At 25.6% G+C, this 17,118-nt stretch overlaps 1 protein-coding gene across 1 annotated transcript; it reads left to right on the plus strand.

The window, feature by feature from the left end:
- The first annotated feature begins 5,378 nt into the window (after positions 1-5,378).
- Positions 5,379-6,438, plus strand: LOC124928101 (short-chain dehydrogenase reductase 2a). Its single transcript, XM_047468632.1, has 2 exons — positions 5,379-5,455; positions 5,548-6,438. The coding sequence occupies exons 1-2, from the start codon at positions 5,379-5,381 to the stop codon at positions 6,377-6,379; spliced, it is 909 nt and encodes a 302-aa protein (XP_047324588.1). The 3' UTR covers positions 6,380-6,438.
- The last annotated feature ends 10,680 nt before the right edge of the window (positions 6,439-17,118 follow it).

Raw genomic sequence — 17,118 nt, forward strand, 5'->3', positions numbered from 1 at the left:
AATATCAAACTTACACATCTATTAAACGGAAGAAATGATTGTGTAACTTAAGTTTACTAATTTTTGAATAAAATAATATGAAAAAAATGAAGTGATGTAAGAGGGAAGAATGTTTGTGAATAAGTGAGAGAAATGATGAAGAGATAAAATTGATTGTAAATAAGTAAGAAAAATGGTGAAAATGACATCTAAAGCAATAAAAACCAAAATAAATTTGGTAGTTGAGTAGAGACGTTTCTTTCCTCCCACACATAGATAAAAGTAAATAAATGGGAATTAGTTCTAACTCCCACATGATGAAAAAAATAATGTTCGACACGAACCGAATGGTCAAAGGCTGGGAGTGAAGATGGGACGGGGGTTCGTCATTAGTAGTGGGGAAGCCGGCCAATTCACCATGTAGACAGATTTGTAGGTACGGCGCATACCATAGTCTGGGGTACGGATTGACTTACTATTCGATTCGAAGTGGATGACTACCTAGATTAGAATGAGGATTCAATATCTTTCTATGGAACAAAAGGCCTAACGAATTGGGATTTCTCTGTTGGTCCAAGTCATTTTGGGTAAGCTCTCATCTTACATCTTAATAATTAATGAATGAAAGTGGAAGAAATGAAATTTAATCCCCTTAGGATCTGACAAACATATTGATATTTCTCTCTAAGGGAATCCGATTTTTGGATTATGTATTAATATTTTTTTTTGTCCTAAATTCAAGTCGATTCTATTTTGCCTCTTCCTCATAGAAAGACGATCAAACAATTTTCAATCATGGACTTTGCGGATAGGAGCATCTATATAATCTACAAAAAGAAACTCCGGATACTTGAGATTTTTCTCTTTGAATAAGATCTCAATTCCAGCAACGATTTCGGATTGAATGAAATGACAGTTTTTATTCCAAATCTGTAAAATCAGAATTTTGATCAAATCACACATCGCAGTATACTAAACATAAAAAATATATGATAGGATTGTTAGAATATATTATTATTATTATATAATATATTTAGTAAATATATTTATGGAATATGTCTACAAAATATGACTATGACTGTGACGATGACAATGACATATTAGGGAATTAGATTTTTTTAATTTTGAATTTTTTTGGACAACATATTATTATAATGTGGGTTGACATGTGAACTTTGAAAAGAGATAGAGTGGATATAAAAGTATTTGTTTTAGATTTTAGGTTTAATATTAAAATAAATAAATAAAATATTATTTAGTATCAAGTTTGTCAAGCTATCGAACAAGTATTATATGAGTTCGAGCTCGACTCAAATATTAAACGAGTCGGCTAAAGCTCGGCTAAACTCAAACTCAAGTCGAGTTCTCATCTAGCGACTCATGAGTAAATTGATTCATCTGCCGCCCTATATATTACTCTCCCCTAACCAATTTATTTGTCTTATATATAGATATATATCAATTACTTTCTTCATATAAATTCTCTAATCTTAGTCTTATTACAAAATCATTTTAAAACTTTAATCATTAAACCCCTTCAACTTTAATTTTAATTTATAATATATAAGTGGCTAAAACTGCCCCCCACAATAGTGACCGAGTTATCTTGAACTCTATTACTCCCTCAAATTAGCCACAAAATTGCTCATAATCAATAACCATAATATTTTTTTTCTAGACAATTAGCAAAAACTTGTCTAGAATAATTCCAAAATTAAAAGATCATTTTGGTCTGATCTAACAAAATGGTCCATCACAAGATTACCCATATTATGGGACATTTTTATCAATCTATATGTTTTGCGTATAACAATATAAGTGGTTATAGTCCAAACAAATAGAATTCTAAAGTATCTCTCATAATGTCACAACAAAGGGACAACTAAGAAGGAGATGATTGATTGTTTCATCCTGCATCTTTGTAAGAAACTTGACATTGATTAACAAATATTATTCCCTTAATATGCAACCTATCATCAATGAGAATTTCACCGTATTGGAGACTGCATCGCATTGAAAGTTCAGAGTTTTTCTCATAGATGTCACTTTTTAATTAATAATCAATTATTATTCAGCGTTTTTCTCATCAAAGTACTCAATTTTATATTTTATTGATGGGTGGGTGTCCTCAAAGTATTCAATGGGGCACTATTTCACAATCAACTTATTTAATCAGTGATAGGCCAGATGAGTCTTAACATATCTCAAGAGAATTTAATGACGAATCCAATTGTCTAGTAACCTAATTAACTTCAACTTTTGTCCAAAAGATTACAGCTAGATATCTTCTTTCGTTCTCTCTCTTAATTGCATTTTAACAATGAACAAAACAGCCAGCACAGCTAGCCTGAGTTGGAGATCTCGTTTGTGATCATGGTTATTATAATATTCATTAATACTAGTAATCAGAATTAATTAAGAGGTCATTAACTAATTATTTAGAATTCTGTGCTGACCATTGACTATATCAATCAATTATCATAGACATTCTAATAAAATTAAAGTAAAAAAAGAAACCAAACCAGTGAAAAATATTGTCCCTGCCTGCCACATGCCCTCATGTTATTTAAATGGAATTATAGATCCATTTTCCATTTAAATAACAATGGATTTCATAAAATTAAGTTTTAAAAATAGTTAACTCATATAGTGTAGTAAGTGAAAAGAGTATGGTCTAAACTAGAATGATGATTCCGATTAGTGACTCTTGAATATTTTTAAGTTGAAGTAAGAGACGATTCAAACTTACTAGATAAAAAAATTTATGAATCGTACTCTTTAAGAAGTTGCCACATAAATGGTATATATGTTCAAACTAGAATGATAATTCCGAGACGATTCAAACTTACTAGATAAAAAATTTATGAATCTTACTCTTTAAGAAGTTGCCACATAAATGGTATATATGTTCAAACTAGAATGATGATTCCGATTTGTGATTCTTGAACTTTATTTATACACTTAAATTAGAGAACTAACGAGTGAAAGACATATAGCCTTTCAAAATATTCTTAGGAGAGCCAACAAAATTGCAATTATGCTTTTTTTTCTTGTTGTTTTTAATGTAAATTGTTTTAGGAGTTCCATTTTTTTGTGTTTAGGGTTCAATCTTTGGAGACATCCTTGTTTGGATGATCCCCTTCAATTTGAAATGCATCCTATACATGTTTTTTTTATATAATTAGACGTCCATGAGTCTTTTAGCAAAAAAAAAATTAATTTTTTTATGAAAAATACAATGGATAGAATAAATATTATCACCAAAGAACATCAAAAGCAACTGTATCAAGTATAATATTGACTCTTGACTAGGTGCATTGAATATTTTAGAAAAAAAAAATCATAATACCTCACATACATGAGAGATGGTGTTGAATTGTTTGATGTTTATTTATTTATTTTTAAAATAGTACATGTAATGTGAAAAAAGTACAAACAAACTAAAAATGACACTATCAAATAATGAAAATTAAAATTCACAAAAGACAAAATAAGAGAAAAATTAAAATATGACTAAAAAAAAAAGTAAGAGATTAACTAACAATAAAACAAATATAAGAAAGCATCCTATAATATATGCATGGATATAATATAATCACTAAATATAAAGAATATATATATATATATATTTTTTATTTGAGGCTCACTCTTAAAATAGAACTTTTTTTATTTTGTTTCAAACTGAATCATTTTTCAGAATATTTTTATGTTTTCTAAATTCCTAATTTACTCAGCATAAAATTCCAAACTCATCTAAATGAACAAATTTAGATGTTAAAGTCAATGAAGATATTGTTTAGATGTTAAGTCAATGGAGATATTGTTCATTTAGATGCTAAAGTCAATGGAGATATTGTTTAAAGATTTTCTTTTCTTTTTCTGAAATCAATTATTTTGTTAAACTTTGTTAGTAGTATTAGTTTTGTTTTTAAAAGAATTGAGGCTATCTTGTGATATATTTGGTTAATTATTGAGGAATATATATCTTGGAATAGAAATCTCCAAGAAAAATAATCACACTTTTAAAAGACATAGATAACTAGATATCTTCAATTCTCTCATGATGAATTTCAACCACATGATTTTGTTGGGTTACGATAGATGGGATCTATGTCGAGGCTGTCCTGCGGTTGAAGCCAGCCAATTTATTTTTTATTAACTACTAAATCTGCATATATTAACTATTTAGTCAAGTTGTTTTTTATTTATCATTTTTCACTTGTTCTATTTTGGACATATTTTTTATTATCATTTTGTTCAGTTCAGTTTTGAACCGTTTATGTTATATTATAAAACAAAATTATGATAAAAATATATTTTTATACCATCACTGTTTAGTTTGCCTAGCTCTGGAGCTGGAATTTGATTTGTGTATTTTTTTTTTAATTTACTTAAAATTATGTTTTTTATAATATCTTATTCGGGTGTTGATTTATATGAAATATTGTTATGGAATTATGCATATATATTAATAAATTTAATAATATTCGTTCTTTCAACTACAACTCAATCGTGTTTCCAAATAGGACCTGGAAATACTTAAATTTTGAGTTGAATGAACAAATATTATTAAATTTAAAAGATAACCCTTCAATTACTTTAATCGTTTACATTTAACCCTTAAATTATTTTTTAAAATAAATTATCCCTCAAACTTTCAGAAAGATCACCAAGCCCTTCTGTCAATTTTTTTTAAACATAACTATTATTATTATTATTATTATTATTATTATATATAATATATATATATATATATATATATTCTCTTTTATCATTAATTTTTATATTTATATAATTATTAAATCCATTTTATATATACAAAAGTATATTATTTATTTTTATCTATACATATATAATATATATAGATATAAAACATAGTTTAAAATTAATTTATATAATATATATAATATATATAATATATATATATATATATATATATATATATTAAAAAATAATTTGAAGGTTAAAGTAAGTAATTATCAAGTCACCCAAATAATTTATGTCTTTTATATATTATATGTATATGTATAGATAAAATAAATAATATATATGAAAGAGATTTTAATAATTATATATAAATAATATATTTATATATAAAAGAGTTTTAATAACTATATATACAAATATAAAAATGACCGAAAAAAATGGACAGAAAAGCCAATAATGACATCTTTGAAAGTTTGAGCGTGATTTATTTTTAAAAATAATTCGATGAATAAAAGTATATCATCCAAAATAATTTGAGTGCCACCCAAAGCTATATGACTTTTTTTGTTTTCTCTTGCACTCAAATTTAGATTAGTTGATTGGACCACGAAACCCGACTTGTCCGTATTGTTTCTCCTCATTCTATATATATAATTCTCCTTCCTTTCGCATAGCATCTCAAACTTATCACCATGCCTGCACCTCAAATAATTGCTGATAAAACCTTTCATGGCTTATCCAAAGAAACTATTCTTTCCTCTCCCAAGAGGTATACTCTCATTCTTCAACTTACTCCAATATTTATGAATCTATCAAAAACTTTTTCTTTCTTTTTTTAATTTGTGTTTCCAAAATCTTAAGGTTGGAAGGGAAGATCGCCATAATAACCGGCGGAGCCAGAGGGATCGGAGAAGCCACGGTCAGACTCTTCTCCAAACACGGTGCTAAGGTAATCATCGCCGACATTGAAGATAACCTAGGAGAAGCTCTCGCATCATCCCTATCCCCGGTCGCGACCTACGTCCATTGCGACGTAAGTTTAGAGGAAGAAGTTGAGAATCTCGTCAATTCCACCTTAACACGCTACGGTCGAGTCGATGTTTTCTTCAATAATGCCGGAATCCTCGGATCTCAAACGCAGAAAAGAAAGAGCATCCTACATTTCGACGCGGATGAATTCGAGCGTGTGATGGCAGTCAACGTGAAGGGAACCGCACTCGGGATAAAGCATGCGGGTCGCTCGATGGTGTCGAGAGGAGGAGGCGGGAGTATTATATCTACGGCAAGCGTTGCGGGAGTTATGGGAGGGATGGGACCACATTCCTATTCGGCCTCAAAACACGCGATTGTAGGGTTGACTAAGAATACGGCGTGTGAATTAGGGAAGTATGGGATAAGAGTTAATTGCATATCGCCTTTTGGGGTGGCGACGAGGATGCTCGTCGATGCATGGCGTGACGATGCCGATGACGATGGCGATGGATTGGCGGTGGTTAGGGAAGACGAGGAGAAAGTGGAGAAAATGGAAGAGTTTGTCAGGGGATTAGGTAATTTGAAAGGGGAAACATTAAGAGCTAAGGATATAGCGGAGGCTGCATTATTTCTTGCTAGTGATGAGTCTAAATATGTTAGTGGTCATAATCTTGTTGTTGATGGTGGAATTACAACTTCTAGAAATTGTGTTGGATTGTGATTCAAGTTGTTTGTTGATTTATTATGAAGAAGTATTTTTACATGGATGATTGAGTTTGACCCTTTAACTTATCTTTTGTTGTGTTAGATTTATTAATGAAAGATTTTATTAATATGAATTGTCCCAACTCCCAATTACTTACTAAAAGGAGAAGAGAGAAAGTATTAAAGAAAAGGGTTGGTAGATGAGTGTGCCAAAATGTTTTCAAAAGTTTATTTAAGAAAGTCTTAAAACATAAAAAAATAAAATTTACATGGATGTTTGAGTTTGACCCTTTAACTTATCTTTTGTGGGATCAAATCTGTTATTTTAGATATTGTATTACAAAGTACAAAAGTTAGTGATTTTATAGAATCAATCAAATTAAAGTAATGAAGAGATAATAAAAAATAACATACTTTTGTGAAAATGGTACATATTAGAACACAAAATTTAAAACAGTAGATTTGATCTATTTTTTTGTTGTGTTGATTTATTAATGAATGATTTTATTAATATGAATTGTCCCAACTCCCAATTACTTACTAAAAGGAGTAGAGAGAAAGTATTAAGGAAAAGGGTTGGTAGATTAGTGTGACAAAAAGGTTTTCAAAAGTTTATTTAAAAAATAGTTTTAAAACATGAAAAAATAAAAATATTTTTACATGGATGTTTGAATTTGACCCTTTAACTTATTTTTTGTTGTGTTGATTTATTAATGAAAGATTTTATTAATATGAATTGTCCCAACTCCCAACTACTAATTATTAAAAGGAGTAGAGAGAATGTATTAAAGAAAAGGGTTGGTAGATTAGTGTGACAAAAAGGTTTTCAAAATTTTATTTAAGAAATAATTTTAAAACATGAAAATATAAAAATATTTTTACATGGATGTTTGAGTTTGACCCTTTAACTTATCTTTTGTTGTGTTGATTTATTAAAGAAAGATTTTATTAATATGAATTGTCTCCCAATTCCTTATTAAAAGGAGTCGAGAGAAAGTATTAAAGTAAAGGATTGGTAGATTAGTATGAGAAAAAGGTTTTCAAAAGTTTATTTAAGAAATAGTTGTAAGACATGAAAAAATAAAAATATGATAAAATTGTATTCCTCCCAATATTTTGATGTCGAGACTGTTGAATATTTTAGTTTGAAGATATAAAATTATTTTCATATAAAATATAAAATTCTAGCTCCTTTCACTCATAAGTACTTTCAAATAAAATATAAATTTATTTTTAAATTAATCGTTTTAACTTGTTAAATTTGGGTGAATTTGTAAATTATATGTTTACTCTTGTAAAATAGAGAGTGTGTTGTGATATTAGGAATTTTGTGACTTTCCTTTAAACATTTTTTTATATTTGATGTCTACTCTATTTTTTTTTTTTAGATATGAAAAAGATTGAGAATTCTTTGAGAATCTAAAACTAAAATCAAAGAATCATAGATTTTTGAATGGTTTTTATAGAGGGGAATTTTGACCAATGTTAGGTAAAAAAGAAATCAATGCCGTTATGTTTGAAACAAGAAGAAACGAAGGATCGTCTACTTTTTCAATGCGAGTATGTCAGGAAATTTTGTGGATTGTTGTGAAATATTTTGAGAATAGAGGTGGTAATGTCTAAACCATTAACAAAATTATAGAAAATTTGTGTGGAGACATGCAAAGAGATATAAATAATAATAATAATAAATTTGTTAGGTAACTGTTTTGGTGGAATATTTGAGTGAAAAAAATAATAATAAAAAGTCGGCTAAGATATAAATGTAACTGTTTTACAGATATTTATAAAAGTTAAAAACAAAAATTAGGTAATTCAGTGGGGAAAATGGTGAATATATTAGAAAATTTTAGATATAAAGAGGAAACATATGAAAAAAAAACATACTGACCAAGAGAGAGGATGAGAAAGTATATTTTTATAGTATTAGGTAAGTAAAGTTTGAATATATATATATATTTCATACAATGAAAAAAAATCTTTTATAATGGGGTATTATGATAATTAAACAGGTAAAGGGTGGAAAAGCATAAGTATACATGTTAATTAAACAGGAAAGAGTGGAAAGCCATAAGTATTAAAGAACTTAATGGTTAAGCATTTGGAAGGGTAGCAGGTAAACAAAGAGTAGGTGGATATTCCGTTTTCTAACTACTTGGGTATGAGCTCGTCAAGTAGCACGTTTGGTTAAATTGGTTAGGTAATTTTACGGGATAAATGCTTAATTCACATGGATTAGTCACACTCTGAAGTAGTTACACAAACATTGTTACAAAAAAAAATCAAAAAGTATGTGACCGGTTAAAAGGATTGGGGGTATCTTTTTGAAATGTTAAAAAGAGGCAGATAAGATCTTCTGCTACCGAATTGGGTGTTCCCTTATTGCGGACCAATCAAAACTCAGCATTATTATTATATTAATAAATTAAAATTGGGTTGAAAAGGAAGAAATAGAACCCGGAACCCGTATTTTATTCCGGGTTCAGCAGAAACAGAAATGAGTGAAGCTTCCTTCGCTTCACTCTATTTTACATGACCATTGAAGAGATAGTCTACACTGTTTTACATAAGGTTGTCCATGTAAAACTGATTGATATATATTCACTGAGGTGAATATAAAATACATTCATGTAAAAACAGTTTATATGATAGAAGTGAAGCAAACTTCACTTGATATTAAATTTGTAAGATATTTAAATAAATTTACTTTAATTATTTTATATGATTATATATTAAATATATATATATATATATATATATATATATATATATATATATATATATATATATATATATATATATATATATATATATAAACATGTTCAAATTTTTTTAAAATATATTTAAATAAATATTTAAAATAAAATATTTTAAAATTTATTTGTAAGATATTTTTAAAAAAAATATTTAAATTATTTTATATTTTATATAATTATATATTAAATATATGTAAATGTTCATGTAAAACCACTAACACATTTATGTAAAAACATTTATACGTTAGTGTAAAAGTATTTATGCCTTCATTTAAGTCTGCAAAAAATATAAAAAAAAACAAGCGCTACCAAGTGAAGCTAGCTTCACCTGGGTATTTACAGCGCTCAAATGAGTGAAACAAGCACTACCAGGTGAAGCTTGCTTCATTCAATATTTACAGCATTGATAGAAGTGAAGCAAACTTCACTTGATATTTACATTTGTAAGATATTTAAATTAGTTTATTTTAATTATTTTATATGATTATATATTAAATATATATATAACAATATATTCAAATTTTTTTTTGTAATATATTTAAATAAATTTGTAAAACAAAATATTTTTAAATTTATTTGTAAGATATTTAAAAAAAATTATTTAAATTATTTTATATTTTATATAATTATATATTAAATATATATAAATGTTCATGTAAAACCATTAACACATTTATGTAAAAATGTTTATATGTTCATGTACAAGAATTTATGTCTTCATGTAAGTCTGCAGTAGAATAAAAAAACAAGCGCTACCAGGTGAAGCTTGTTTCACCTGGGTATTTACAGCACTCAAATGAGTAAAACAAGCACCACCAGGTGAAGCTTGCTTCACTCAATATTTACAGCACTGATAGAAGTGAAGTAAACTTCACTTGATATTTACATTTGTAAGATATTTAAATTAATTAATTTTAATTATTTTATATGATTATATAATAAATATATATATATAACATTTTCAAAAAATTTTGTAATATATTTAAATAAATTTGTAAAACAATATATTTTTAAATTTATTTGTAAGATATTTAAAAAAATTATTTAAATTATTTTATATTTTATATAATTATATATTAAATATATATAAATGTTCATGTAAAATTATTAACACATCTATGTAAAAATATTTATATGTTTATGTAAAAGCATTTATACATTCATGTAAGTCTGCAAAAAAAAAACAAGCACTACCAGGTGAAGCTTGTTTCACCTAGGGATTTACAATGCTCAAATGAGTGAAACAAGCACTACCAGGTGAAGATTGCTTCACTCAATATTTACAGCACTAATGGAAGTGAAACAAACTTCACTTGATATTAAATTTGTAAGATATTTAAATGAATTTACTTTAATTATTTTATATGATTATATATTAAATATATATATATATAAAACAACATGTTCAATTTTTTTTTTTGTAATATATTTAAATTTTTTTGTAAAACAAAATATTTTAAAATTTATTTGTAAGATATTTAAAAAAAATATATATTTAAATTATTTTATATTTTATATAATTATATATTAAATATATGTAAATGTTCATGTAAAACCACTAACACATTTATGTAAAAACATTTATACGTTAATGTAAAAGCATTTATGCCTTCATGTAAATCTGCAAAAGAATAAAAAAACAAGCGTTATCAGGTGAAGCTAGCTTCACCTGGGTATTTACAGCGCTCAAATGTGTGAAACAAACACTAACAAGTGAAGTTTGCATCACTCAATATTTACAGCGCTGATAAAAGTGAAACAAACTTTACTAGATATTTACATTTGTAAGATATTTAAATTATTTTGTAAATATATTTAAATTAATTTGTAAAACAAAATATTCAATTTTTTTAATATATTTAAATAAATTTGTAAAACAAAATATTTTAAAATTTATTTTTAAGATATTTAGAAAATATATATATTTAAATTATTTTATATTGTATATAATTATATATTAAATATATATAAATGTTCATGTAAAACCACTAACATATTTATGTAAAAACATTTATACGTTCATGTAAAAGCATTTATGCCTTCATGTAAATCTGCAAAAAAGAATAAAAAAAACAAGCGCCTGGTAACTTGTTTTTATTTTTTTTATTCTTTTGAAGACTTACATGAAGACATAAATACTTTTACATGAACATATAAATGCTTTTACGTAAATGTGTTAATGGTTTTACATAAACATTTATATATATTTAATATATAATTATATATAATATAAAATAATTTAAATATTTTTTTTTAAAATATCTTAAAAATAAATTTTAAAATATTTTGTTTTAAAATTTTATTTAAATATATTACAAAAAATTTTGAATTGCTTCACTTCTATCAACGCTGTAAATATTGAGTGAAGCAAGCTTCACCTGGTAGTGTTTGTTTCACTCATTTGAGCGCTGTAAATACCCAGGTGAAGCTAACTTCACCTGGTAGCGCTTGTTTTTTTTATATTTTTTGCAGACTTAAATGAAGACATAAATGCTTTTACATTAACGTATAAATGTTTTTACATAAATGTGTTAGTGGTTTTACATAAACATTTACATATATTTAATATATAATTATATAAAATTTAAAATAATTTAAATATTTTTTTAAAAAAATATCTTATAAATAAATTTTAAAATATTTTGTTTTACAAATTTGTTTAAATATATTAAAAAAAAAATTGAACATATTTATATATATATATATATATATTTAATATATAATCATATAAAATAATTAAAGTAAATTCATTTAAATATCTTACAAATTTAATATCAAGAAGTGAAGTTTGTTTCACTTTTATCAACGCTGTAAATATTGAGTGAAACAATCTTCACCTGGTAGTGCTTGTTTCACTAATTTGAGCGCTTTAAATACCCAGGTGAAGCTAGCTTCACCTGGTAGTGCTTGTTTTTTTTTTTATTCTTTTGCAGATTTACATGAAGGCATAAATGTTTTAAATGAACGTATAAATGTTTTTACATAAATGTGTTAGTGGTTTTACATGAACATTTACATATATTTAATATATAATTATATAAAATATAAAATAATTTAAATATTGTTTTTAAAAATATCTTACAAATAAATTTAAAAATATTTTATTTTACAAATTTATTTAAATATATTACAATTTTTTTTGAAAATGTTATATATATATATATATATTTATTATATAATCATATAAAATAATTAAAATAAATTAATTTAAATATCTTACAAATGTAAATATCAAGTGAAGTTTATTTCACTTCTATCAGTGCTATAAATATTGAGTTAAGCAATCTTCACCTGGTAGTGCTTGTTTCACTCATTTGAGCACTGTAAATCCACAGGTGAAGCAAGTTTCACTTGATAGTGCTTGTTTTTTTTTTTTTTTTTTGCAGACTTACATGAAGGTATAAATGCTTTTACATGAACATATAAATGTTTTTACATAAATGTATTAATGATTTTACATGAACATTTATATATATTTAATATATAATTATATAAAATATAAAATAATTTAAATAATTTTTTTAAATATCTTACAAATAAATTTAAAAATATTTTGTTTTACAAATTTATTTAAATATATTACAAAATTTTTTGAACATGTTATATATATATATATATATTTATTATATAATCATATAAAATAATTAAAATAAATTAATTTAAATATCTTACAAATGTAAATATCAAGTGAAGTTTAGTTCACTTCTATCAGTGCTGTAAATATTGAGTGGTGGTGCTTGTTTCACTCATTTGAGCGCTGCAAATACCCAGGTGAAGCAAGCTTCACCTGGTAGAGCTTGTTTTTTTATTCTATTGCAGACTTACATGAAGACATAAATGCTTTTACATGAACATATAAATATTTTTACATAAATGTGTTAATGGTTTTACATGAACATTTATATATATTTAATATATAATTATATAAAATATAAAATAATTTAAATAATTTTTTTAAATATCTTACAAATAAATTTCAAAATATTTTCTTTTACAAATTTATTTAAATATATTACAATTTTTTTTGAATATATTGTTATATATATATAATTAATATATAATCATATAAAATAATTAAAATAAACTAATTTAAATATCTTACCAATGTAAATATTAAGTGAAGTTTGCTTCACTTCTATCAACGCTGTAAATATTGAGTGAAGCAAGCTTCACCTGGTAGTGCTTGTTTCACTCATTTGAGCGCTGTAAATACTCAGGTGAAGCTAGCTTCACCTGGTAGCGCTTGTTTTTTTTTTTTTTATATTTTTTGCAGACTTAAATGAATGCATAAATGTTTTTACATTAACGTATAAATGTTTTTACATAAATGTGTTAGTGGTTTTACATGAACATTTACATATATTTAATATATAATTATATAAAATATAAAATAATTTAAATATTTTTTTTAAAAATATCTTATAAATAAATTTTAAAATATTTTGTTTTACAAATTTATTTAAATATATTAAAAAAAAAATTTGAACATGTTTATATATATATATATATATTTAATATATAATCATATAAAATAATTAAAGTAAATTTATTTAAATATCTTACAAATTTAATATCAAGTGAAGTGAAGCAAAGTTTGCTTCACTTCTATCATATAAACTGCTTTTACATGAATGTATTTTATATTCACCTGAGTGAATATATATCAATCAGTTTTACATGAACAACCTTATGTAAAACAATGTAGACTGTCTCTTCAAAAGTCATGTAAAACAGAGTGAAGCGAAGAAAGCTTCACTCATTTCTGTTTCTGCTGAACCCGGAATAAAATACGGGTTCCGGGTTCTCTTTCTTCCTTTCAACCCAATTTTAATTTATTAATATAATAATAATGTTGAGTTTTGATTGGTTCGCAACAGGGGAACACCCAATTCGGTAGCAGAAGATCTGATCTGAAAAAGAGGAGATCAAAAGGGACCAGGAAACTAAAAGTGGAAAGGAAGTGAACAAGGATAAAAAAAAAGATAAAGAATAACAAAATAAGAATAAAAACAATAGAAAAGAGAAGGGTAAAACTACAGTAAGGTATTTTCTCTTAAATGCTTGTGGGTGTGTGTTTTAGTTGGTTTGTATGATTGGTGTGTTTGATTTTGTTTGGTTTGATTAGTTGTTTTTATGCTTGATTAGGTTTGTTTGTTTGATGTATGTGTGCCAATTTGGTGGTTGTTTTTTAGTGTGCATGAAGGTGTTTTTATGTGTTTTTTTTAATTCAAAATGATTAGGACAATTGGACAATTGAATTGTATTGAATACTTTTAGGTGTGTGGATTGTATTTCTGGTGGATGATAATTATAATCGTTATTTTTAAATATTTACATAATTTTGACTTTAAACTTTAATTAAACATGAAAAGAAAATAATTCAGACTTTAAAATAAATCTATTTCATAAAAAAAAAAAAAAGAGAAGAAAGATGTTGTTTGATAAGATAATTCAAACAAATTATGCAGAATCAAAATTGAAAGTAAAAAAATTATAACAATTAAAGGCAACATCAAAATAAATGAAATAAAAACAAAAGCTTCTTATATTTTTTTAAGTTCCTCATAAATGCGGGTAATATTAATAGTGGCCAATGAAATATAAATAACTAGCCCTATAAAAAAAATATCAAATCACAACATACAAGTGTAATATTTATTTTTTTAATACAAATTTTTAAAAACTATAATCCACGTTACAATAAAAATTTGAAATATTATAAATCTTTCAACTATATTTTCGACCAAAACGTATTTTTACAAAAAAATATAATCTTTAAAATATATAATTCAAAATATATCACTAGAAATAGAAAATTTTAATATTTATTTTTAAAATTTCTATTAATATATCCTTACCGCTAAACTAGTAATAAAAAAGTCACATATTAGCATGTAATAAAATATATTTCTATTAACTATTGTAACAAATATTATATAAACTAGCATGTATCCCGTGCATTTGCACGAGTAATAATATAAAAAAACGTGAAAAAATATTACGGTAAAATTTTATGGGCGGGTCAACCCACAATCCGACCCAAATATCCATTTACTCTCACATATATCTAAATTAACCACAACTCTCGACCCACAATCCGGACATTTTAAAAATTAAATATCATTATGTATATATAGATTAGTTACTTAAAAAATTGAACTTATATTGTTAAAATGTCACGCGTTTATCAAATTTTGGGTTGAATTTAAAATATAAAGTGTTATTAGCCTAGATGATTAAAAGGTTGTACTTGTTTTGTTTGGTTGCAAGTTCGAACCATACCTATAGCATTTTTAATTTTATTTTTAACCGTTTTAAGTTTATGGCGGGTCAACCCACAATCCGACCCAAGTATCCATTTACTCTCACATATATCTAAATTAACCACAGCTCTCGACCCGCCAATCCAGACACTTTAAAAATTAAGCATCATTATATATATATATATAGATTAGTTAGTTAAAAAGTTGAACTTATATTGTTAAAATGTTACGCGTTTATCAAATTTTGGGTTAAATTTAAAATATAAAGTGTTATTAGCCTAGTTGGTTAAAAAATTGTACTTGTTTTGTTAGGTTGCAAGTTCGAACCATACCTATAGCATTTTTTATTTTATTTTTAACCGTTTTAAGTTTATGGGCGGGTCAACCCACAATTCGACCCAAGTATCCATTTACTCTCACATATATCTAAATTAACCACAGCTCTCGACCCGGCAATCCGAACACTTTAAAAATTAAGCATCATTATATATATATATATAGATTAGTTAGTTAAAAAGTTGAACTTATATTGTTAAAATGTCACGCGTTTATCAAATTTTGGGTTGAATTTAAAATATAAAGTGTTATTAGCTTAGTTGGTTAAAAGGTTGTACTTGTTTTGTTAAGTTGCAAGTTCGAACCATACCTATAACATTTTAAATTTTATTTTTAACCGTTTTAAGTTTATGGGCGGGTCAACCCACAATCTGACCCAAGTATCCATTTACTCTCACATATATCTAAATTAACCACAGCTCTCGACCCAGCAATCCGGACACTTTAAAAATTAAGCATCATTATATATATATAGATAAGGTTATGATTAATGCAAATTAAATTCTCAAATAATTGGGATAATATTGATACAAAAATTTGTAATATATATTGTATTAACACAAAAAAAATAATTTATTTACAACTAGTACTATAATTCTATTATAATGTGTTACTACAAACTATATTACAATTTTATATAATAGTTTTGTAAATATTTTTCGAAATATTCATAATATAATAGTATTAAGTTATGCATCAATTCTTATATATAATCTCTTAGCAACTAATTATACAGTGATATGATATGATATTATTGCAAACTATATTCCATTAATATTTATTAGTTTTGAAAATATCGTTGGACATATTTGTAATATACTAGCATTATGTTTTGCATTAAACATTATATATAATCTTTTCGCATAGTTTTACAATTGTATGATATCATATTGTTGCAAACTACATGGCAATAACATTTAATAATTTTGAAACCATTTATGTTGAGAATTTTGAAACGAATAATATTTTTATACTGTAATCAATCGATGTGAGATGGGTAAATGCACATGTTATCCAAATCTAAAATAGGAGATAAGCACAAAATAACACCAGATTTACGTGGAAAACCCTCTCAACATAGAAGGTCAAAAACCTAGAGTCAACCGGCAAATTTCACTATAAACAAAAAACAATTATAAATGTTCTTCTCAACTTTAAACCCAAAGTTAAGGTATACAAACAGAGAAAACCAATTTCATTTAGACACAAGCTAGTCTAGATATACAACAAGAAATTGGAATCTGAAGGTGATAAATGTAAGGAGATCTCTACTACCTCCTTTTCTTCTTCCCTATGTTTCTTCTTCTCTGTTTCTTTTTCTATATTTCTTCTCTTCTTAGCAGAATGTTCTCTCTCTAGCAGTGATAGAATGATCAACATTCTTAGGGTTTTTTTGTTTA

Source organism: Impatiens glandulifera, chromosome 2 (genome assembly GCF_907164915.1).
Source record: "Impatiens glandulifera chromosome 2, dImpGla2.1, whole genome shotgun sequence".
Lineage (NCBI taxonomy): Eukaryota > Viridiplantae > Streptophyta > Magnoliopsida > Ericales > Balsaminaceae > Impatiens > Impatiens glandulifera.